The 25,052-nt window shown below is 42.0% G+C and overlaps 1 protein-coding gene across 1 annotated transcript in view; it reads right to left on the bottom strand.

The window, feature by feature from the left end:
• Positions 1 to 25,052, bottom strand: part of tspoap1 (TSPO associated protein 1) — a gene marked incomplete at its 5' end in the record, with an annotated part of 86,316 nt that overhangs the window by 41,484 nt on the left and 19,780 nt on the right. The window contains 4 exons of the mRNA XM_080781103.1: positions 14,305 to 14,496; positions 17,269 to 17,445; positions 18,890 to 19,018; positions 20,253 to 20,360. Of these exons, the coding sequence (XP_080637229.1) occupies positions 14,305 to 14,496; positions 17,269 to 17,445; positions 18,890 to 19,018; positions 20,253 to 20,360 (606 nt within the window). The remainder of the gene's footprint in view (positions 1 to 14,304; positions 14,497 to 17,268; positions 17,446 to 18,889; positions 19,019 to 20,252; positions 20,361 to 25,052) is intronic.

Genomic DNA, 25,052 nt, shown 5'->3' with positions numbered 1-25,052 from the left:
CATAACTCTGAGAGTGTACAAATGGACCAAATGAACCCGTAATTAGTTACAGACCCATATGGGCCATTTGGAACGCACTCAAGGACACTTTGGCCTCTTTTCCACCAAAATAACTTTGGTTCTAGAACTGGTTCAGTTCTAGATTTTTTTAAACCTTGGTGCTTTCACGGACCATTTTTTGGTTCCAGTTCCGAACCAACTTTTTAGGGTTCTGTAACTTCTGGAACAATTCATTTTCAGTGGAAACACTCTGAACTGGTTCAATATTAGGCATGGAAAAATAACCGAATTGGTTCAACCCCAGGGGAAAAAGAGCCTCAGAGACCCACTGGTGTAGCAGAGTGTTTCCAGTGAGCCAACACACACCCTGACTCTGTTTGACCAGAATGGAACAGAGCCATCATTTTCATTAGTATCATCGGTAACACCAAGCCCCTAGCGGCCCTCACCCCTAGCGCCACACGTCGCCAATCAGAAGAAGGATATTGTGGTATTTGACAACCATCCACTTGTTTCAGCTTAGTTTTAAAACCCTTTATTCTGCCCTTCACATCTAGTAGCGGATGGCCGCACATCGTAGACTCGTTTTAGAGGACCCCCTCTAAAATCAGATGATGCATCTCAAGGGGCTATCAAATTAAATAAAATGCCAATATATACACGCACACCCAGGGTAAATAGTATGTGTATATATATACACACACACCCAGGGTAAATAGTATGTGTATATATATATATACACACACACCCAGGGTAAAAAGTATGTGTACTGTACTCTAGTTTATGTAAAAGGATATCTGCATGTTTAGGCAAGTCAGATTTAACTTTTTAAATACCTTATATTTAATAGTGTGAGCTTGTAGATCTGTCGAAGTTGCAGGTAGTGTTGGCAAGTGTGGTCATTATAAAGTGTTTGTCAACCACTGCTGTAAAACAACATTGGACAATAAAGTGTGACAGTAAGGCCCAGTTGCTTAAGTTAACCTGATGGCTTGTGCTTGCTGTAAGCACAAAATCTGGCAACCCAGGCCAAAGTATCTGGTTTCATAGACCCGTTTGTTTGTTCACATGATCCTAGTCACATGATGGCAACAGGCAATCATGCTGCTGGCGTTGTGAATGAATTTGCTGTGGATATGTGTGTCGTTTTAATAAATACTGTACACTGTTTTGAAAAGACTATTCTTCCTTATATAATAATAACCTGATGTAAGAGGCATTATGATGGTTATGTATTTTGGTTAGGTTGGCATTATTATTTTGGTTGCGGGCTTTAGATTTGACAGCACTAGGTGTGTATTTAGAGGGCACACAGGTGCAGTGATTCAGATCGGACACAGGGGATGGTGGGAGCACACCGTTCTTACCAGCCAGTAGCCAGAAGCAGACAAAAGAACAGGATAATTGCTACATATTATAGCTGGTATGTTGATGTTCCTATCACAACTAAATACACCCAAACTGAGCTCTACGACTCTACGTCATGTTTCTGTGTGCACTGCTACGTAAGATCACTTCCACCACCTGTGCAACAAAGATTGGAAGGTGAACGAATGCCGTTACACCTGCTGATCATGTTTTAGGGTGGGAAACAAAATCACAATAAATCAAAAGGCATATACATGCATGCACACAAACAAAGATGTGTAAGTTAAACTGGCTATAGTCACTGTGTGAGGGCCCCGAGTTCTTTCCAGTTAGGGCGATGTGGCGATATATGATAACATCAAGGAAGCAAATACAATTATAATACAACTGTATAATTAACTGTAATTAAATATGCCCATAGACCATGACCCATGATGAGATAAAGAGCTTTCATTCTCACTTTTATTTGGTGCTTGACTTGTGACCTACAACTGATGGGGGAAGGGGGCAAAGCTGTCGTCATATTATGCTTTAACATTGACATTAACATTATACCCCCTCTGTGAGCCAGAGGGATTAGCAGTGAGCCTCCTACCTAGTGGTCTAACTACAATCACAGAGTAATCCCAGGGGGAATCCCTCTAGCTGGGACCATGACCAGAACACATTAGCACTAGAGCCTGTCTTTTCTAATTAGACTGTCTGTTAACTCTCAGTAAGGGTGGGCAACAAAACTTGTTTCACTCAAATGTCGTGACTTTTCATGGTTGTATATTGTTTATAATCGTTTTAAACTGTTCTAGTATACAAAAAAGCAAAGTAACGTGGGGAGATGTTTTCTCCCCAAGTTAAATTGCTTTTAATCACAATATCGAATCACAATATAATTAAGAATGACAACATAAATCGAATGGGCACCCTAGGTATCGAGATCGTATCGAATCGGGCGGTAAGTGAATCATCCCACCCCTAATTCTCAGGTGGTTTCAAAAGAGCCCTTATGTTCAGCCGTCTCAAGTATGGTACAAGTTTCTAATGTGTGCTGTTCCTTCCACTGAGTTGTCTACGCTGATGTCCTGCTGTCCCATTGGTTAAGGGTTAAAAGTCAGGAATCAAGTATCTAATTTTAGCGATCTCCTACTTATGTTCAGAGTGGAACTGGACCAGTGCAGCCAAGGCCATGACCCAATAACAGGATCAAAGACACTCTGCCACGTGTCACAGGTGGAGATAGTCTTCACACTTTATTAGTCGGCCATTAGAAGGCAGACCAGCTCAGTGGCTTTGTGGTTAGAGTGTCCGGCCTGGGACTGGGAGGTCGGGGTTCGATCCCCGGCCGGGTCATACCAAAGACTCTGAAAAATGGACTCAGCATCAAGGGTTGGATTGGGGGTAAGTCCCTGCGACATACTAGCACAGTGTGTACTTCAAGCTGCCTCACGCTACAGAAACAGGAGACAGGCTTCTGCAAGGCTTACTTTATTAGAAGGCAGACCAGTTCTCTGCTACGATATTATCCTATAAGGAACACTTCAAATGTCACATCATCGCAGGTTACTGTACGTGAGCAATAGGGTGAGTTAAAGAAAAAGCATAAAGATGGCTTTTCGCAATGAGGAAATTGTTATAGTGTGTTGCTTTACACACTTCTGAATTTGATTTTGAATGAATCAAATTTAACGTTTAATTTGGTAATTTGATATACGGGTATATATTTTTAGTTTACATTATTATTATTATTATTTATTTTCCTTAAAAAATTTGCTGATCGGTCAGCAAAGCATAAGCAGTAGCCTAAAAGAGACCTATGCTTTTCTGGGCATAAAGGGGCGGGTCAATCCATAGAGATACATTTGATGTCTCATTGGCTGCTACAGTTCGTTGGAGCCATGTGTGTGCGAAGGCGTCGAAGGCACGCTACGTCACGTCATTACTGGCCAACAGCACATCTTTTATGGGACTTTCAGACCCGAACATGCGCTCTGTGGCGCATCTTGGGAAATGTTTGCCCACCCTTGAGCACATACGCTCCAGAGCCGGAAAGGGCGTCTGCCTTTATATGTCTATGGGTCAATCTACCGCTGGAAATGGACGGTGGCTCCCAATTGGTTCATCAACCTGAAGGGAGAGTGTGTGTGTGCGTGTTCGTGTGTGTGTGCATGAGAGAGAGGGAGAGAGAGAGAGAGAGAGAGAGAGAGAGAGAGAGAGAGGTTGAATACAGGTGCAGAGAGAGAGAGAGGAGTTTAGCGCTATGCCACATTTTACAGACGTCTCTCCAAGGCTTTTTTTTTCTCTTTTGAGAACGAAATGCCTGTGGTCTCCGAGGCTACATAAGTGGCAACATTTACCCCAACTCATGTCAGCAAGATAAATGATCTACATTCAACTACAGATCACTCTATAGGGCAGGCTACCCTTTGTGTCTTACTTATTAAGTTATTGTCTAAAGTTGGAGGAGGTTAATAAACCATTACACTGTCAACTACTCTCCATAAACCTGTGGCATCTCGGAGGTAAAACATGGCTATCCCTGGCTTATGTTTTTGAAGAGATTATGATAGTGGTGACAGAGAGCCAGCAGGAGGCACTAATTCTATTTGCCTTAGTATCATCAGCCATTAAACCAAGCCCATGATTTGTCATTCCTTGTCAGTGGAGATCCTGTGCATTTATCTTAATGGTAGGTGTGGTAGTACTGTAAGTAGGGATGGGCAGGAGTACTCAAGTAGTTCAACATAGAGTAATCACTTTGTTTAAAAATAATATCTCTGCTGTCGGGAGGAAACCACCTTAACTAATATTTTTCAGGAAATGGAAAATATAAAAGTTTCAGGATATTAAGAAAACAAAGCAATACTGCATCAACTGCATCATCAAAGTTGGTGTTCGTTGTGACTTTATATATTGTCAATTACTTGCATGAGAGGGGGATAATTGGTGGAGTTAGTTTCTTTAGCAGACAGTTTGAGGGTCCAATGGAGTTAAGAGGTTTTGTCCCAAGCGCTTTTTACTACTTTCTATTGGTTCAATATTTTCGAAACAACACACAGACTGTATGGAGTTTTCATGTTCTCCCTGTGTCCCCTAGGGTACTGTAGGTACCCTCACAAAAACTATGCAGTACACTCCCCCTGGCAAGCAGGGCGCCTGATGGAGGGGAAAGGAACTGGTTGGAATAACGTGTTCCTTCCACACGCTACGTCCAACCGGTGAAAAGAAGCTGCTTGGACGCTCATGCATTGAAGGAAGTTTAGGCTCGTGTGCTGTGTAGACATCGGATCAGAGCTGACATGGGGCAATGCATATCGGTTTTAAAACCACACTTTCACTTGGGTGTTCCTTTCAGGTTATTCTTAGGCCTACGCTACATTTTCTGTCTTTCTTTCTGTTTTGTGAGTACTCTATAACAATTTAATTTTAATACTATCTCTTCCGGGCTGCTCGTTGGGAGCGGGATTGCGACGCTCGTAGGACGTTAAAAGTTATGGACTGCAGCTTTAAGTCTACAGTATTGTTATACCATTATGATCAATAAGTTACTGATCAATACGTGGACACACCTATCAAACTACACTAAAGTTCAGTCAGATAACTCACGAATAGAGAGTGAGAATGAGAATACAACTAAGTGTGCATTAATATTTTATCTTGGCGTTCGGCTCTGCTCCATTTTTCTACCTGCTCGACACAATTATACAACCATCATAAGAGACGGAGATAGATATACAATAACGACCCCCCCATGGGGAATAGGAATATCAGAGCCCAACAGTGGTGCTGGGGTGGCGGTGGGAGAAAACAGCGCATGACAACATCAGGAACGCATATGCAGAGGAAGGAACGCAGGAAGAATGCAGTTTTAGGTGAGCGCCACTGTTTTTCCAACAACCGCCAACTAGTTTTTTTGCCGATAAAGTATAGTTTAAGACCACAACGGAGGTGCGCCATCTCTAGCGAATTTGAGCCATGGGAGACACCACCAAACATGCTAAAGCACAGGAGTTCCTGCGAACGTTGTGAAGTGCACTAGAGCCGACTCAGCCTCGTCCAAGTTGCAACCTGATAGGCACAGAATAGTAGATTATTATAGATCACTCCCACTCCTATGCCACTATTCCTGCTGGGCTCGCCCAGGCTTTTTTCTTTTTACTTTGAAACGTTTATTTTGTCTTCCACTCCGCAGTTTGACCTTGGACCATGTGACCGTGGACCAGGCCTCTTCACGGAGCCCAACAAGAGTGTGACCGTGGACCCAGCCCCCTCACAGAGCATGTCCATGGACTGCTACCATATTATATTACACCACTACACTATATCTTATCTTAATATTCTTATACATTATTATATATGACATTATTATCTGACAACATTGTTACACCATATTATAGTATCGTACACTATTACATTCATTATAATTGTTATTTCTACTACTTGTTTTGCCTGTATGTCCTCCCTGTCTCTCCTTTCTATTTCTCTCCCCTGACACGGTCGAGGCAGATAGCCACACACCCTAGAGTTGGGTTCTGCTTGACGTTTCTTCCTACCGGGGAGTTTTTCGTTACCACTGTCGTAATATTGCTTGCTCTGGGTGGGATCTCTGTCGGTTCGCAAACAGCCAAACACAGAGAGCTTTGTCGCTCTACATGTAAAGTGTCTTGAGACAACTTGTTGCGATTTGACACTTTAATCAAATTGAATTGAAAACAAAAAGCCTGTGGTCCCCGAGGCTATTTGAAGAGGTATAGAGCACCGAAGTCCTGACGTCACTTTCGGAAGAGGGCGTCAGTCCCCAGGTTCATTTATTTTTTATTTGCATTGAAATCACCATAGGGGGATTTTAGATCTCTTCATATAAGAACTGCGATCACCCCGGCCTTTTCACTCATATGGATATGAAGCATCGACTGAAGGTGCAAATATACCCAAAGAGTAACATAATGTCGTTTTGTATACTCAGCACCTAAATAAAAGGCTCTAAATGTCCGTGCTGCTCCAGTCTCTTCTCCTTAAGTAACATAATAAGCGTTAGAAACGAGTCAAATAACCCAGAGACTACATTTCCGGGCAGGCGGGTGGCTGCATCTGCCTGTCGCACAACATAAACTGAATGTTAATTACGTTTATTTTTATTTTATTGATATTTAATGTTTCGTGGTTAGTACGAGTTGAGCCACCACCAGCTGAGCTTATGTCAACGAGGAATCTCAGGAACGCAATGTGTTGATAGCTGTCCGTGACGTATATTAGCAGCGACATTGCCTTCATATGTAGTTTCAAGGCTTTTGCGGCCACATTAATTCCATTTTCTCCAGAAACTGGCTGTATCAAATATTAATGAACATCATTAACGACACACAGCCACTCCCCTGACAGAAAGGCCGGGGTGGTCAGTTTATTTTTCAAACATAGTTCTTATATGAAGCGATCTAAAATCCCCCGATGGGGATTATAATGCAACAAAAAAAATACATGAACCTGTGTACTGGTGCCCTCTACTGAAAGTGACGTCAGACTTCGGTGCTCTATAGTGAGTGTATGCCCAGAACAGGCCCATGCTTAATTATTTTACTGCGAAATACGTACAGTATACATTCATCCAGAACTTCCTTTTCCCTCAAACCGGAAGAATAACAATAAAAGCTCTCGTAGTCTGCAGCTTTTATTGAGAAAAATCGGTTTGAGGGAAAAGGAAGTTCCGGAAGATTGATGACTACAAAACAATACTACAACATGACGTAGCAAAATCATCCGCTCCCGAACGGATCATAAACCCGATAGGGAATGCTGCCCAGGCTAGTCTTGTCCTAGTCCACCAGCACATTTTGTTTTGTTTCATGGTATGGCTCATTATCATTGGTTATTAAGAACAAACTCCATAAAATCATCAACGTGTCCAGCAAAATAGCTGGGGTACGATTTGAGAGTATGATCTCAATGTATGAGACCCGCCTGACCCGGGTACTCAGGAAGGGGAAAGCTATACAGGGACAATACACACCTGTTACACAGCCAATACCATCTTTTACCATCAGGGCGACGGTACATGGTACCTTCCCTGCAGGCCTCAAGATCGTTTGTTCCCATAAGTATAGGACTTATGAACAAGCAGGCCCCATCTCAGTTCCGTGCATAGCGTGTGATGTGATGCCTCTTGGAACTATGACTGGTGGCCTTCTGTTGGCATTGTTTCTTTATTGTCTATGTACTGTGAGATGTTTGTTTGCATATGTTTTATGTATATCCTGATGATGACTGCTGTGCACAAAACACAGCAATGTCTCTGTCTGTGCTGTGCTCGGGCCAAACGACTCAAACCCTAATCTAAAAAGGCTGAACAGACACGCTATCGCTACGCCATTTTTTTGGAGAGTGAGAGTAACAAACACCCAAATTACCCAATAGTGCATTGCAACGTAAACAAAGTTGTATAGGCTACTACAGTTTATAATGAAAAAGGAGACCCCCGCTGGTCAAATAAGGGCACTATAAAATGTCCCACATGAACGGGGTAAAATTTAGGTGGAAACGTTATGAATTCAACTCGTCTCATCATATGCACGACGTCATCAAACAGAAAAGCCCTTTAACTACATGTATTCTACCAGCTAGCAGCACAGAAAGAGTTCAACTACAATAAGATTCACTAATAGGAATCATATCGATCATTTTAATGGACAATGTGGAAGCCTGCTTGCCAAAAAGTGCTTGTGTTTTTTACCAGCATTGCAGCCAATGGCATTTGGAGTCATACGTTGCTGTGCACGCCAACTATAGGCTACTGTCAACGTAGCATGTGTGTGTGTGTGTGTGTGTGTGTGTGTGTGCTTATGTCCGCGTGCTGTGCACGTGTGCGTGCGTGTGTGTGAGTCTATCATCGATGTGCGAGCTAGTGCCTACAGTATGATGCCTACCAATGACATCAAAATAGTAATACCTCAAGTTATCACCAGATTAGCCCTGGTCCATTGTGTTAATAGCAAGTCTCTCAGGACCAGGGCTATCACCAGATGAGCATATCAGAGTTTCACTCGACCTACTGTATGCTTAGTGTTACTTTGCATTAATATTTCCCAGATGGCTGTCGTGATGTTATGAGGTCCGATTAACGTTGTTGTCGTGGTCATGACATTTTTTTTGACGAATTAATTAATTGTCGTACAAATGATTAATGATTTGCGTTTTTGGCATTGAACATAGGAACATAAATAAAAAGTTTGCCCTTTAGGCTTCGTAAACTAAAGTTACACTGGACACTGGACAGATATGACAACTTAATATACAAAGAAATTAGCCAAGATTGACATATTTTATAACTTATTTTTTTGCAAAAAAAATATATTATAAATATTATCTCAAACAATTGCAATCATATAATAATCGTGACAGGCTTTGATAAGACCAAAATGTAGTTCTAATTCACATTTGCTAGTATGCTAATCAACCTACAATCTCACTATCCACAACCTACATCAACACTATCCGATCTACTCACAAAAGGGGTATTCTTTCTAGCAGCATTTAGTTTACTTCAAGTAGCTTTTTATTTAACACGGACCATACACGGTTCATGTCTAACCTCAGTGAAATTTGTAACCAATGTCTAGTGAAGTTTAGAACCCAGGGCCGGGCCGCTGGCGTGGTGGTTAGGGAGGGAACCCTAGGCTGCAATGTGGGCACCCTAGGCTGCAATGTGTTGCAATGTGGGCACCCTAGGCTGCAATGTGGGCACCCTAGGCTGCAATGTGTTGCAATGTGGGCACCCTAGGCTGCAATGTGGGCACCCTAGGCTGCAATGTGGGCACCCTAGGCTGCAATGTGTTGCAATGTGGGCACCCTATAGGCCTGACAGCGTGTTGCGCGTTCCAGTCCTGACGACCTTTGCTGCGTGTCACTCCCCATCTCTGTCCCCAATTCCTGTCAGACTACTGTCCTATCAATAAAGCCATGAGAGCCCAAAAATAAATCTTCATGCGAGAGCTGTTCAGAGGACTTTTTTCTGTAACAAAATGAAGATTATTTTCTTCACAGACAATTAAGCAAGTCCTCTCCAAGTTAAATATAAACAGCAAAGACACTTATTTCTGACTAAATGCAGTTCGGTAGAAAAATATCACATTGTTACAAAGCAAAGGAGAAAATCTGCCACCAGAAGAATAGTAAACTGACTTGATCTTTGTAGAAAAGAAAGGAATCCCTTTTAGACATTAAAGGAAAACTGTGTGAAGTCTGAAGTGCTCTTATACATCATCATGACATAAAATTCTCCATTCATTGTCAATAGGAATTTAATGTTTGTGTAAGACAGAATTAGCCGATTTGCTCAGACACTGACTTAAAATTCTCCATTCATTGTCAATAGGATTTTAATGTTTATGCAAGGCGCCCATCAAAAATAATTCAGTCATTATTCAAAGTACTATACCAAGATCTCGAGATCTTCTGATTCAAGGTGTTGGGATGAAATTATTCTAATTAAATGGTATAATATAATAATACAAGTCCTAACCTACTTAAACGTTTTCGAATCTCGGCTGACAGCGTGTTGTGGGTTCGACTGCCGATCCCTACGCCCTCTGCTACGTGTCACTGCCCATCTCTCCCTCTCTCGCCATGTCCTGTCAGACTACTGTTCACTATCAATAAAGGCCGAAAAAGCTAAAAAGTATAATAATTTAAAAATATATATAATGAACAAATAAAATCTTACTGCACAAAAGGTGTCTTTACTGATACAGAAAAGACAGGTTAAAGGGGCACGATCCATTAACCCATTTAGGACTGAGGCCGAATATTAAAAAAATCTTCTAAATCCTAAAAGATTTCTGAAAAACCTATGTTTCTGTCAGTGGTGCTCAACCTATATTTCATGTCAAGGACCCCCAGAATGATCTGTATTTGGCCGCGGACCCCCATCTGAAAATATGTTGTTCCAGAGACACCCCCCTAGTAGCAAAGATTTGAGTTAAAAAACGTTCGCTCTGAAAGAATATATATTCAAAGATTTGTGCCACATTTTCACGATTTTTCAAAAACAGCACACATTATATTAGCTGCAGCTGTGCTGCTTACTATAGCCTGCCATGTTTGTACCTTTCTGAAGTGTTTAACCTGTACAGGATAACAAATAAAATAAGCCTAGGCCGTGTTTGATTCTAGAACTGCCAGCGACTTCTGAAATAACATTCTGTGGGTGAATACATTTAAACACATTATGTAGAACATATGTTCATGCAGCATGTATACACTATGCTTATAACTGAAGAGTTAATCGTGTCAAAAGTAACAGTCTTCTACCTTTTAGTTTACACTGTATTTTAGCAGCTTGTATACTGTAACATACTGTATGCTAGTGAGCATACAGTACATGTTTAGTAAGCATGTGAGGAATTAGCTCATCAGTCTATTACAGTAGTTTTCAACCCTTTTCACGTCAAGGTCCATCATTTATTTGGCATTTGAGCCATGGACCATCATTTGATGACATTAGGCTCTCAGACCCGAAACTTGAATTCAACAATAATGTAACTCTTGAGTGTAAAATGAAACCAAATGGACCCATAAGGTCCAATTAGGTGCATTTTACACTCTCAAGAGTTAAAGATCTTTAAGGGTCCATTTGGTTAACAACTCTCATTCATTTAGCTGGGAACCACCTGGAACCCCCTCAAGGACCACTGGTAGAAAACCACTGGTCTATTATAGGGTTTATTATGCACGCTACAGCCTTGCTCTTCTACTGAGGCCATGTCAAAATGCTACATATAAAATCTTCCTTCGTCTCTTTACAAGACAGCAGAGCATGCAGTTTTGTTTTGTTTGATATCAGACATGGTCCTCTTGCTCACAGGGTAACAACATGAGTCATGTCTGTTTGCACCAGCCCTCACACTTTGCAGTAACATTGTGTATGCTTCACATCCGTGTGGTCCATGCTTGCTAAAGGATCAAGCCCAGCCTGGGCCTGCCCTGGCTGTGCAGTGTGCATACTAAAGCAGGGCCAGATCCCATTCGGCAGGCCCTGAATGCCATAAGCACATTGGTGTAATCCCTGGCAGACTACTGAAACGGGTAACTGGATCACTTCTTTTAAAAGCACCTTAATGGATTGGCCTGGCCGTTGATTTTCTTTCTTTTTTTAAATATAGAGAATATTGATATGCATCAATCAAACGCTTTGATCAAAGGGTTTTGTCATGCTGTCCCCGACTAGGCCTTGTTCACGTCCATTTAATTTGTAAGTAAGTGGTACTCCATTGTAGGCCCGGAATTGGTCAGCATGCATCAAAATGAGAATTGACAAAACAAACAGCAACAGCAAAAACTTGCAACTAAAGAAATACACATATTTAGCTGTTATTCACAGTGCACTTGTCTTGGTAAATGGTGCACTTGCTGTAGGAATGGACTGTTCCGCCCGTCACCGTGCGTGCAGGACGCAAACATGCATATAATCTCTTCAAAATAATTATTCTGTAATTTATGGCACATCGATGCCTTTAGCCAATTCTCCTGTAGGCATTTCCCAAATGGCACCGTTTCTTATACTGTACCTCCAGTTATTGTACTGTATAGTAGCAACCCTGCACTGGTTCAGTCTGACATGTAAGCAGACTGCACATACTGTACAAGATTAAGCAAACAGCCTGCACACACACAGGACCACGACATCCAAATGCAGAAATGGATGTGCATAAATGATGATGACCTACCCCTTCTTCTGTGATCTGTGGCAATGTCACGGCTTCCTTTTGGCCCCCTAGTTATCCAGTGCAGGGCGAGCTATAAAAGTCTCTGTTGCGGTGAGAGTCTTACCTACCAACCCAAAACCCTCTCCCCACTGCCACAGCAACAGAGAGCGGATTACTGGACTGTACCATTCTGTTGTTGGGAGGGGATTAGAGCATGGCCCCTTTCTGTGTGTGTGTGTGTGTGTGTGTGTGTGTGTGTGTGTGTGTGTGTACGCGCGTGCGTGCGTGCGTGTGTGTGTGTGTATGTTGTGCGAGTCACAGTTGGTGTGCGTTTGTCGTCTGTGTGTGTCCTGCAAACAACAGATTACCCGGACCAGCATTCTCCTTTAAGCTTCAAAAGGAGTAATACGTTTCGCACAAAAAAAACGTAAGGCGCTCCCATAAGATATGCACTTTAATATGACCAACATTGAAACCCAATGAATTGATGCTACTGAATTGACGCTACACTTGATTTCAGTGGATTACGGGAGAAGCCACTTTCCCTTGTTGCAGATGTTCTTTGAGGTTCACTAACACAAATAAAACCAACAGTGGACTCCATTAAACTGTTCATATTTGTGACATTTGTGGTCACCGACTCTAAAGTCATCACTCCATTATACAGTACCCACAGTGGAGAAAAATGAAACTGCCTTCTAAAAATTAGATGTAGATGACTGGAATTAAATACCAGAGTATATGACTTGTTTATCTTGACCAAGTTCAAGACTGGGAATCATCTCATTAAGGGTCGTGGCAGATTAGTATCAGCTCTAACGGCAGGCCATTATATAACACTGTAAAACAGCATCCATGCCAGTGTAAACATGCTAAGCTTTGTTTTTTAAAAGACAACAATCCCAGCAGAGCAAATTCCACATTAACTGACAAAACGTAATCCTAGCTGTAGTACTAAGATCATCCACCCCTTTGGTTAAAAACTTAAAATACATGATCTAGTCCATCAATTTAACCCTTTTTTTACAGACAAACTCAAACAAGGTGTGCCATGTCATCACGCTCCATGTTTACTATGTTCGTCACTCTACTGTCTGAAACCTGGACACTTGCTAAAGCTCTCCACAAAACTACTACAGATTACCATAAAGTCAACTCTCCACCAAACTACTACAGATTACCATAAAGTCAGCTCACCACCAAACTACTACAGATTACCATAAAGTCAGCTCTCCACCAAACTACTACAGATTACCATAAAGTCAGCTCTCCACCAAACTACTACAGATTACCATAAAGTCAGCTCTCCACCAAACTACTACAGATTACCATAAAGTCAGCTCACCACCAAACTACTACAGATTACCACAGAATGGCAGTCCAATGAAGTCGGGAGATCAGTCGGTCGGAACAAAAGTTGCTGAATGCACCTGCCGAGCCGACACCGGCAGACAGCTACAATGGTGCTGAAAATAGCCTATGGATTTTTCTTTCTTTTCATTTAAAATGTCCAATAACAGAAATCTCAGGGACAGGCAAATAATGAAAAGACTACCGGTATGTTGTTGAGCAACACAAAGACTAGACAATAGAGATGCTCCGATAATCGGCCAGCGATCGGCCGTATCTGGAGAAACTGATCCTTTACACCATTTAGTGGTATAAATGTCAATCAGACAGAGTATAATATAATTTTGCATCTTTGTGACAGGCCTAAAGATTCTCCCCTTCCTCCCCACACACAGGAACAGTTTTAACATGGGGTTTTGACAGTTTTAACATTTTCTCCCCTTCATGTACTCCATCTCTGCTAACCCCCACAATAAGTAATTGGGAGGGTGTAGATAGCCTCAGAGATAATAGCAAGTTTTGTCGACCTGTAAACAAGGAAGTGAATGGCTGCGCGCAGGCGCAAAACATGTCCGGGAGCTCTGAGCAAGGCGTTGATTTTAGCGGTCGGGTTTTATACCATTAAAAACGACCTAAAGACGTCTCCAGACGCGTTGGGCCTTCTACGGGTGTAATTATAAAGACTTGTGGGGACGTCTTAGGCAAAATAAGTGTTAATAAACCTTTAATGTTCAGAGATTTTGTTTGCAACAGAATAATCTACAATTAAGGAATTTAGCAGACTTGTAGTTTGTCGTGAGCAGTAGTTTTGTTGTGCATGAACATGAAGGGACTCGACCTAACGACTTGAACTTGATCACCAACAGGGGTCAGAGTAGAGCTGGATAGAGCCAGGTACCTGTACTTTCTCTCCTCCCTCTTCCATCTTGATGTCTGCAGCCTTCTCTGTCCCCCCGGGGATCCCAGGGCTTCTGTTGTGCTGCTCTTGGGATGAGGTGACCGACAGCTGCCTCTGCAGTCGCAACACTTCCCTCTGGGACTCTCTCAGAAACTTCTCAAATTGCTGCTTAGCAGAAGGGACGGGGGAGCCCTACAGAGCCACAGAGACAGTCAGAAAATACCAGATCAGGGGTGAGCAACTTTGAAGATGGAGAGGCCCACTATAGTTCCACACTCACTCCAGAGCCACATTGCATAACTGTTGTATCAAAAATAGCAGATCTAGAGACACGTTTTGAACTTGTAGATCTGCTATTTTGCTATATTTGAATTGAAATCCTGAATTATTGTTTTGCTATTTTTGAATTGGAATCCGGAAAAGTAACATTTAACATTTAACATTTAATTTCAAATGCATTTAGTTATATTTATGTTAACTTTATGAACTGCAAATACATTGGACATAAAATGTTTAATACTTCACTAAGCTACTAATATAGATATTAGTAATTAAAGCGGGTCATGTTTGCATGTTTGGAATTGTAACAGCTGAAATCAAAGATATATTAGTATTCCGATATTAACCTGCGGGCCGCTTTAAGACACTGTGGAGTACATGTAATGTAAATGTATAGTCACCCACCCTGGCTGGCTCTGAAAGCCCAGATTGTGTACCAACTATAATGATATGGAAAACGTAGATGGCATAATAAAGAAACACTGGCCGGGTAAAATGAACCCAGTATGTGTGCAGTCAGAAAGTCTGAAATTGGCATTACCAGTTTGAGGGATCGTGACATATGCCGTTTTCGTGCTCAGACGCACCCACCCAGCCACCCAGCCACACACATAGTCACTTAATGAAGTGGTTGCACCATTTAAAAAGGTGTAATTTTTCTGAGCTTAATTGCAACCAAAAAACTGAACATTTAACATTCAGCAGATTTTCTGTGGTCTGGGCTTTTCTGGCTCAAACAAGTGCTCTGTGGACTGTGAGGTAAGAGTCCACAAATCCCATTTATGACATAATAATTTGCTAGCAGATGTCACTGTTGAGGCCTGTTTGCCTGTTTTCATTGCAGCTCAAAACACACAGAGAAAACCCCAGACCACAGAACATCCACTGAATGTTCAAAGTTGGTTGTGTGGGTGTAATTGATGTCATAAAACCTAAAAGAAAAAATAAATGAAAATAAATGTCATGAAACCTTTAAAATATTGAATGTTGTATTCTGTAAATCAGTCCTATTCCACAGTCTAAAAGGCATGGCATATACCTACCTGTATATAAGATCTAAAATTCATCTGGGTCATGCGTTACCGAAAATAGCATTTCCATGATTGGATCAGCTTTTATTGTAGTTAACAATCTGCCTCCGAACGTTGTGTGGTGGTGTTGACATTAAGCGTTAACCCATTTAGACCCGAGGACACATAAATGTCACCTTAGAGCTTTTAACCACTACAACCATTATTAAACTTTATCTGTTAAAAAAGAGCAGATCTACAAGCTTGTAGATATGCTATTTTTGAAAAATCATGAACATGTTTGCATTTTTTTATATATATTTTCTTTCACAGCGAATGTTTGTAACTCATATCTTTGCTTCTGGGGGGTCCCTGGAACAACATATTTTCAGATGGGCGTCCACGGCCAAATTCAGATCATTCTGTGGGTCCTTGACATGAAATAGTTTGGGAACTACTGAAGAAACATAGGTTTTAAAAAACTGGCGTGATTTAGTTCTGTTCTCAGGTCTCAATGGATTAAAGAACACAAACAGTCCCATCTGCTCAGTGCACAGCGGCTACCGTTAAGTCTGTAGCACCCCTCAGTAAATAAACAGACACATGTTCAGGGAAAGCAGCTCTTGGGTCACAGCCCCGCTGGTAAAAACAAAATAATAATAAAACAGAGAGACAGCCTGTACCTCAATGTCATGTAGGCCTTAGCAATGATGGTAATTTTAATACAGGCTTATGCTGAATTCCCACTAGCAGTGTCTGTCAAGCGAATGTTCTTTGCTAAATGCAAAAGAATTGAGCATTACCGAAGTTATGAGTGACGGCTTATCACATGTGTGTCAAGTTGTGTCTGCTACTACCGAGGTGAAGAAACAGACTGTAATGAAAGTAGGAATATCTTGACAATCAAGTTTTAAACATGGCCTAAAAACGTTTTTTTCCCAACAAGCTGCCAGAGACGAGCATCGAACATCTGTAGTCCTCCTCACTGTTTTTAGGCTCCACAGCTAGGCGTAAGCTGCTGGCTTTGAGACGATTTGACCACCAAACTGTTTTATTTTGGGGATATATTTTTTATATATACTTAATTTGTTTGTCTGTCCTACAGTATGTCACGACGAGTGACAGTGAGTTGTGCTCCAGCAAGAGCTTGTGGTCTGACCTCACAACCAATATGAATAGGCCATGTAGTTGCTCAAACTTGATCGATTTCACATCTACAAGTTTAAAACTTTTATCTTAAATATTCTATACTTTCATATAGTCTTTTTCTGTGGTGACCACACATACAGTATACACTTGAGACTCTCAAGTGTATATACTGTATGCCAGAATGCCAGGGGTGGGCAACTTTGAAGATGGAGAGGGCCACTATTCCACACTCACTCCAGAGGGCCATTGCAATCGTCATAGCAAAAGAATAGCATATCTACAAGCTCAAAACGTGCGTAAGATCAGCTATTTTTGAACAATCGTGACATTCTTTCACAGCGAAAGACATTTCTTTTTTAACTCAAATCTTTGCTTCTGGGGGGGAGGGGGGTCTGGAACAACTTCTTTTCAGATAGGGGTCCGCAGCAAAATACAGATCATTCTCGAGGGTCCTTGACATGAAAATGTTTTGAGAACCACTGGCATAGAAACATACAGTAGTAGATTTTAAACATGTTGTTGGTACCTTTGTGGTGCCAAGCCGTGCCTCCAGCTCTCTGCACTCCCGCTGCAGGGCAGCGATCTCCTTGTCCTTGTACAGCAGAGTGTCTGCGTGCTGGGCGAGGTCACGGGCTCGCTGGCGAGCAAAGGCTCTCTTGTATTGCTCCACTGACCCCGGCCTCATCAGCGACGGGGAGTTGACCTGCACACACAGTGCAGACAGTGGTGGAAAAAAGCACTCAAATGTTTTACTTCACACTTCTTTTGCCAGGGAATTCTTCAAAATAATGGCGCTAGAGTGACAAGCAGATTAGGCAGATTTTACTCTGAAAAGCCCCGCCTTCCGTTACCCCCCAAAATCGGGAGGCATAATCTTCCGTTCTTACCACACGCTACCTCGTCTTGTCTCTCTAGAGGCGCGCGAGTGTGTGTGTGTGTGTGTGTGTGTGTGTGTGCTTACTTACTTACTAAGTAAGTAAGTGTGTGACCGTGCGTGCGTGCGTGCCGTGCCGTAGGCAGGTTGTTTTACATATCATGGTGTAGCTCTACAAGTGTCTGAAGTAACAAGGACTATGTATAATAATTATAACGAATGAACGTAAGCCAGCGGCATCAAGTGGCATCTCCTGGGACAGAGTGCAATGACAAAGACATGAAACAGTGCATGTATTTTATGTGCACGTATTGTATATGAACCATTGTAACCGTCACCCGTTAAAGATGGAGTTTCCTGATTTTTGTATTTTTTCCAGTTTTTCATGTGTTCATGAGGTTACAGTACTTCATTAGACCCCTTGGTGTGGTTGTTATGTGCAATAATGGCTTCCCTTTGTATTTAGGGCTTCTTCCTGGAGGCCCCTCACCTAACCCCTGCCTCTTTATCTTATCTTAACAACAGCTGTGGGTGTGGCTTCAGTTCAGGTGGATCACCCATTCACCACCCACAACTTCCACAAGGCAAACTTAATGAACTGGTGGGCTTGTCAACACAACATTTTAACAAATACTGTACACGTTTTTGAAAGAAATAGCTCCTCCTTATAATAATAATAAACATTGAAACAGTGCTTGAATGATGAAAACTACACCAAAGTTAAATCTTCTGTGTTCTCATAACCAATCGTGGTGAGTCACCACACTGTTCTGGGGCTAATTGCATTTTTCTTTGCTCTCCTTTTTAACAATGACCATTCATCACTACCATTCATCACTTGCTGATGAACTAGTCCACTCAGCTCATTACTAGACATTATGGTGATTATTTTAGACACTGGCGCTTGTTAATGAGTCCGTCCCATCATTTGGGGTTCACGTTGCCCCATAACGTGAACGTGCGCAATGATAGTTAATGGCCCAGCGCTGGCTCGAGCTGCAATACCAAATTCGGCCACTATGTCCATTTCGCCTCAGTGTTTCCTCCGGGTGCCGTCTCTATTAATATATACTCTAAGGTGTATACGCAGTTTCATTATATAGATATTCCACTGTTAGGGACTTAGCTTATGTATGATTCTTGATGACTATTTCTATATGATGTATTACCATGTTTTTGTTGTAGTTTACTGTAAATCGCTCTAAGAGCATCTGCTAAATGCCTAAATTGTAAATTGTACATAGTTATTTTCCACCATGGCCAGCTAGCGTACCACTTTGAGGTTGGCCTCCTGCAGCTTGCGAGCCCTCTCCTCCAGTCTCTTGGCGAGGACAGCAAGCTCCGTGTTCTTCCTCCTTAACCGCCTGACCTTCTCCTCCGTCTCGGGAGCGCTGCTCTTGCGCTGCACACACATGGGAGACAAATGGCAACGTCTGGCAGGGACTGCGAAAGGCTTTATATTCGGTCGTACGAATGACAAGAATGATGTATGTTCAACCGATTCAACACGTTTGTGTGGTAGGTAGGACAGTATATCATTTCTGACATGCAACGCACGCGTATGCATTAGTCTTAAACCTTAAACCCAAATACAGAGATTTGCAGATAGTCCAAACATAAAAGAAAGGGATTCCCAAAGGCTCTCCCTGCCTTAGGTATATACATTAGCACCAGGTCTGGATTCCTACTTTTGTATCACTCTAATGTGGTGGGTTTACAGCACGATCGACAAGAGACACACAAAAATACCAACAGAAATACAAATACAAAAAAGTCACAGGTAAACATTATTGGCGACACAAAAGAAGGAATCGTAAATTTCACCTTTCAATGGCATTTCAACGGACAGACCAAATTATTTTAACTAGAACTCCGGTCTACTCGGGAAAGATAAATAGGGAATGCATGCCCAACCCTGTTGTGCAATAATAATAATTTCTGTATATTGTACATTGTTAGACAACATGTTGCAATTCTATTCATCAATTTAGTGTATATAGCCTACATTTTTTAAAGGAATGAAAACTCAAAATATATTAATTAATGTGTAACCTTCAGTCAGCAGAAAATGTGAAGAACTGAGGTGTTAGTAGTTAAGATGGCTCCCTCCAGGCCCCCTCACAATAGTGATGCTGTGTACTTCGGTCAAATTTGGGAACTGTTTGACGGTATGAAAACATGGACACTGCCTATCCCTACAGGTACATTTCTGCAATTTGGGGCATCGTCTACGTATTTCTCAGTTATCCATTTCCATTTGAAGCCCATATCTGGCCTACTTTGTAGCCCAGGACACAGATCAGTGTTGATTTCGTCGACTAAAACTATGACGAAAATAAAAACTAAGCTACGATGACTAAAACTATATATACTCACAATTTTGTCAACCAATTAAAAACTAGACTAAAATTTTAGGGAGGGACTAGTGGAGAAGAGATGTTTGGTTGCAGTCGGGTGTTGCGCTATGAAAATAGCTGATCTACAAGCTCACAACGCGTAGCTTGTGATATTTAGTCGACTAAAGCTAGACCACCACTACACCAATACATTTCGGATGACTAAAATGTGACAAAAGAATACGACTAAAACTAAAATCTAAATTTTGCTGCCCAAATCAACATTTTGTGAGTCTTTACCAGCAGGCCATTCTCCTCCCTCAGAGTGGCACAGGTCTTCTCCAGCTCACTGAGGCCTCGTAGGAGCTCAGAGTTCTGATGCACCAGGAACCCGTAGTCTGTACCATTCTGGAGGAAACAATTGGAGAAAAAAATCAGTTACAACCAGGAAAAGGAAACGTGACCACATCACACCAACACTCATAGCACTACACTGGCTGGCCATACAGGCCAGAGCCCACGTCAAGGTGCTCCTCCTGGCCTATAAAGCCAAATGAACTCGCTCCATCCTACATGTCCAATTCAACCCTAGAACACTAAACATAGTTTTTGCTACACCATCACTAAACACGGGTATATTTTACCCAATGTAAAATATTCCATTAAAAAAATAGATATCATGGGGGGTTGCAAAGTTGGTGAAAAACATGCATATTATTTAAAAAATATTCCTAAAATAAAGAGAAATTTTGTTGGGAACTCCTCCTTTGGTCCACCCATTCCTGGGACATGTGTGAATGCTCCAGTGAAGAAGTCCATTGTGGGTGTATTGGATTTTTCTTTATCACACTATCACTAAACACGGGTGAAATTCACCCAAACACCTGCCTGCCATATGGGCAGAGAAACAAACCTACCTTCTATGATGCCACTGAGCATTGATGAAGGTACTGAAAGACCCACCCACCTCAGACATCAGCAACATTATGAAAATTACAAAAATATAATTGTCCGGGTGAAAATCACCCGTGTTTAGTGTTCTAGGGTTAATAATCACACCCGTGTGAACTGAGTGGTGCAACTACCCCCCCCCCCTCTCTCTCATTAGCAGGCAACAGTGCAGCACTCTCTCTGTTTCTGGCACAACAGCGTCCCTACTGGTACTCATTATACTGGTGCTCATTAACCATTAGGTAGTCACAGGTAGGTGAACCAACACATAGGCGGACACATAGGTGTCGGTGAACACGGACATTGCTGTTCCTTGGAGTGGTTGCACAACTAAAAAATATACATCCCTCCACGACCACACTACGATCTCAGGATGCCGGAAAACACATAATAAAATGCCAACTCTCTGGACATTTTTAAATCTAGGCTAACCCCATCTTTTCTCCCTGCACTACGGTTCCCCCTAGTTTGACTGAAACCATTGTTATGTTCACCCTGTTCTGCCTGTGATTTTCAAATACTGTTGCTGTAAAAATAAATCTTTATACTAGCTATGCATGTTTTACTGAGTTTTCTTATTGCTATGATTTTGTGTTTTTGATATATCTTTGTTGTATCTTTGTTTGATATATCTTTGTTGTATTGTATAAAATAAAAGGAACTTTAGCGGTTTGTGCTTGCTATGCAATCACCAGAACCCAACAATACAGTCATTTTGGCAAGGAGGGAACGGAATTAATCGCTGCCAACTGTTCATACCGTTTGTGCTTTGCTGTGCCCTAAAATGCAGCAATGTCTCCAACTCACTAAAATAGCCATTCTCCGCTCAGCTGTCAGTCACAGTTTCACTTTCTAATGTTGAGTGACAGATGACAGGGTCACTGAATAGGCTTTTCATCGAGATTGCTTAAACACTAACTCAGCACATAGCAGCCAGAAGAAGGAGAGGTCACTGCTCTGACGGCATTGCAGGAAATAAAAATAACACCCGTGTAAAGTGAGTGGTACAACTACGTGTGGGGGTCCCCGGGGGGTCCAGGCCCACAGGAACGCTCCCCGGGGTGCCGGCCAGAACTGCGGTTCTGGCCGGCACTACGGTTGAGAAATGACCCCCGTGTGGGGGTCCCTCTACTGTCGTTCGTGTGTGTGTGTGTGTGTGTGTGTGTGTGTGTGTGTGTGTGTGTGTGTGTGCGCGCGCGCGTGCATTAGCCGTTAGGCTGAGCAACAGTGACACTTGGTTGTGAAAACCAACCAAATGCAATTTTCGTGCTCGGACACAGCCAGCCAGCCAGGGAGTCAGGACAGACACACATACTTCCTTAATGGAGTGGTTGCACCACTCCAAAAAGATAACACACATCGCGCAGTGGTATAACGAAGCTGTATAATTAAATAAGTGCCCTCAATTCTTGAATTCAACCAGTTTCGACCATCAACCATCTTTCGCAGACCTTAAAATGCATTTAGAAGTTTTAGGAATTTACTGAGTTGATTTCAGTCCCACTCTATATTTATTATGGCTTCTAAAACAAGTGTGTTATTTGTGTGTGCATTCAGAGTGACGTTTAATGGTGCATTAAACTATTAGTATTATTTTAACCATTATTTGTTTAAAAAAAAAAGCTTGTAGATCTGCTATTTTAGAAAAATCGTGAAAATGTATGCAAATCTTTGAATATATATTCTTTCACAGCAAACGTTCTTAACTCAAATCTTTGCTTCTGGGGGCGATATAGAAACACAGGATTTTCAACTGCCCGGGACCCAAATTAATGAAAACAGCAGACGTACAAGATTGGTCTACGAGCTTGTTGATCGCCTAATTTCTCTACTTCTATTATTAGATTTGTCATTTTATTTGTTTTGGAATAGTTTTATTGATTAAAAGTTGTGTTTTATTTATTTATTATTATACATTAAACAAATCAGACCTCTCTGAAGTGAGTGTTGCAACAGCGCCCCCTGTTGGTACCCTAAACATAGGGACACCAACAGGGACGGACAGACGGACACCAACAGGTACGGACAAAGCTGGGCATTGGAGTGGCTTGCACCCTATGGTTGTACAACTCAAAAAAAAATATTTTCAGATTTACAGTAGGAAACAGGAAAAGAATATTATATAAATTAGTACTCACAACCCATAGAAATTGGTCTGCGGACTCCGCGACACAACCTCGTTTTGGGAAGCAGTGCTCTAAATGAGTCTAAATGAGAGAATGGCTCGGCACCAGACCTGGCAGAGGGCATTGGTGGTGGAGAGAACAGATGGACAGACAGGGTACAAAGATAAGCTGCAGGTGAGCGGGGGCCAGGGAGAGGGGGGGGAAGGGGTTGTCCTCTGTGTTCAACAGCATAGTCACCAACACTGACTTTGAGTGGCAGAGATTTGCTGTGTGAAATAGGTAAAACGGTTGAGAAAACAGATGCTCTCTCAGCTGATCTGTAGTGTTCAGACTGATTACAGACAGTACATGTCCGAATGGACCTCTGTCCAATAACTGGGGACAGATATTGTTAAGGACAAGTGGGAAATGGAGAGTGAACGACGCCGGCCGCTATGATTGGTTTTGCGCACAAGCACAGACAGTGAACAGTATACAGTATTTCTATATTATGTCATTGTGTGAAACTCCAGCGAAACCTCTAAAAAAACAATTTTCTATAAGATTTCTCAATATTCTTGAGATGCCTTTCAATCATAATAAAAATACCACCTAACACAGTGTTGGAGTAACATCACAATGATAATTGTGCTGAATTCATCATAATTGAGCTGAATTCATCATTTGTCTATGAGTGATTGATTGATTGATTGATTGATTGTTAACACTAAGGATTTCACTGCATGAGATCTACAGTAGGAACGGTCGTGCTGCCATGATGTTGATGATTTGGCCTATATGTGGGGGGGGGGGGGGGGGGTCCCTGGTGGTATGTTTTTATGATACCTAAAGTTAACAGCAACACTAATGACCAGCTGTTGACTTGCTCTGCAGCTGAGACTCCTATACGGCTCCTATACTCCTATAAGACTATTGTGTTGATAATGGCCAGAGAGAGCCTCTCTGAAGGGAGAGATGGTAGGGTACATACTACATACTGTACTAGACGGGTTCTGGGGACCCATTTGTGGGTGTCGCGGACACATTGTTATGTGTCCCCTTAGTTAGTGTTTTTTTTTTTTTCTTCAAAACATTTTCAAAAAACATTCCCCCCCAAAAAAGCAAAACTTTTCATGAATTAATAAATAAATCCAATGATTTTTTTCAGTAATGGCATGAAGAAATGAAAGAAAGATCTAAGAACAAACACTTCATGACCATAACAAACTTTTACTGGTTAAGGTCATGACAGAACCAAGGTACTACTAATAATGATAATATGAAGAATAATAATAATACGACACACTGGCTTCCAAGTGGCTGCAATCAGTCGTGGCGACTGAGAACTTTAATCCATGTGTAGCTTTATGAAGTGGAGACTTCACTTCATTCATTAATTATTGAATTTGATTGGTCCAGGCTCTGTCGCAATGCCATGGCCTGCGTTACATTACCGTTTCACCATTTATAACTAGATCACTCGCTCGCTGGCCGTCAGGACGGGGCGTTAAAGCATGGTATAATTGCAGTCTGTTTTGCCATGGCGGTTGCAGCAGTCAGCTGCTCTCAATGCCCTAGGCTCTGAGGACCACTACACTAAATAAAGCCCAATGAATCACCTCTGCAGCCGCAGCTCAACCAGGCTGAACTCAGCCACTGCCAGCCTCCATTCTCATTCTAATGATCTTGGAGAGCCCCTCAATGCCTTGTAATTGTTACGGTAGAAGTGGCCTTCAATTAGGCATGAGCTGTTAACTGAGAGTTTCTACATTCCAGACACAAGCTCTGGTCATGCCTGCCACTCACCCCTAAAGGCTGCAGGCAGTCAGGTTGACTCAGAGCCAGACCATTGTTTAGAATTCAGTCACTTCCTCTCGCTTACATTAGTACTGTATGCTTTCACAGAGGGCCGGCCATGTTAAAAGGGCAGATATGACGCCCGCAGCCCTTATTATACTGGAGAGGATGTTGTTTTTATCCAAAATTAGTTAATGGCACTGGCAAACTATACATACTAAAGCATGTCTGAAATAAATGCTTAAAC

Source organism: Protomyctophum bolini (assembly GCF_963924005.1).
Source record: "Protomyctophum bolini genome assembly, chromosome: 13".
Lineage (NCBI taxonomy): Eukaryota > Metazoa > Chordata > Actinopteri > Myctophiformes > Myctophidae > Protomyctophum > Protomyctophum bolini.
The sequence above is the reverse complement of the archived record's forward strand: the minus strand, read 5'-3'. Positions and strand labels throughout refer to the sequence as shown.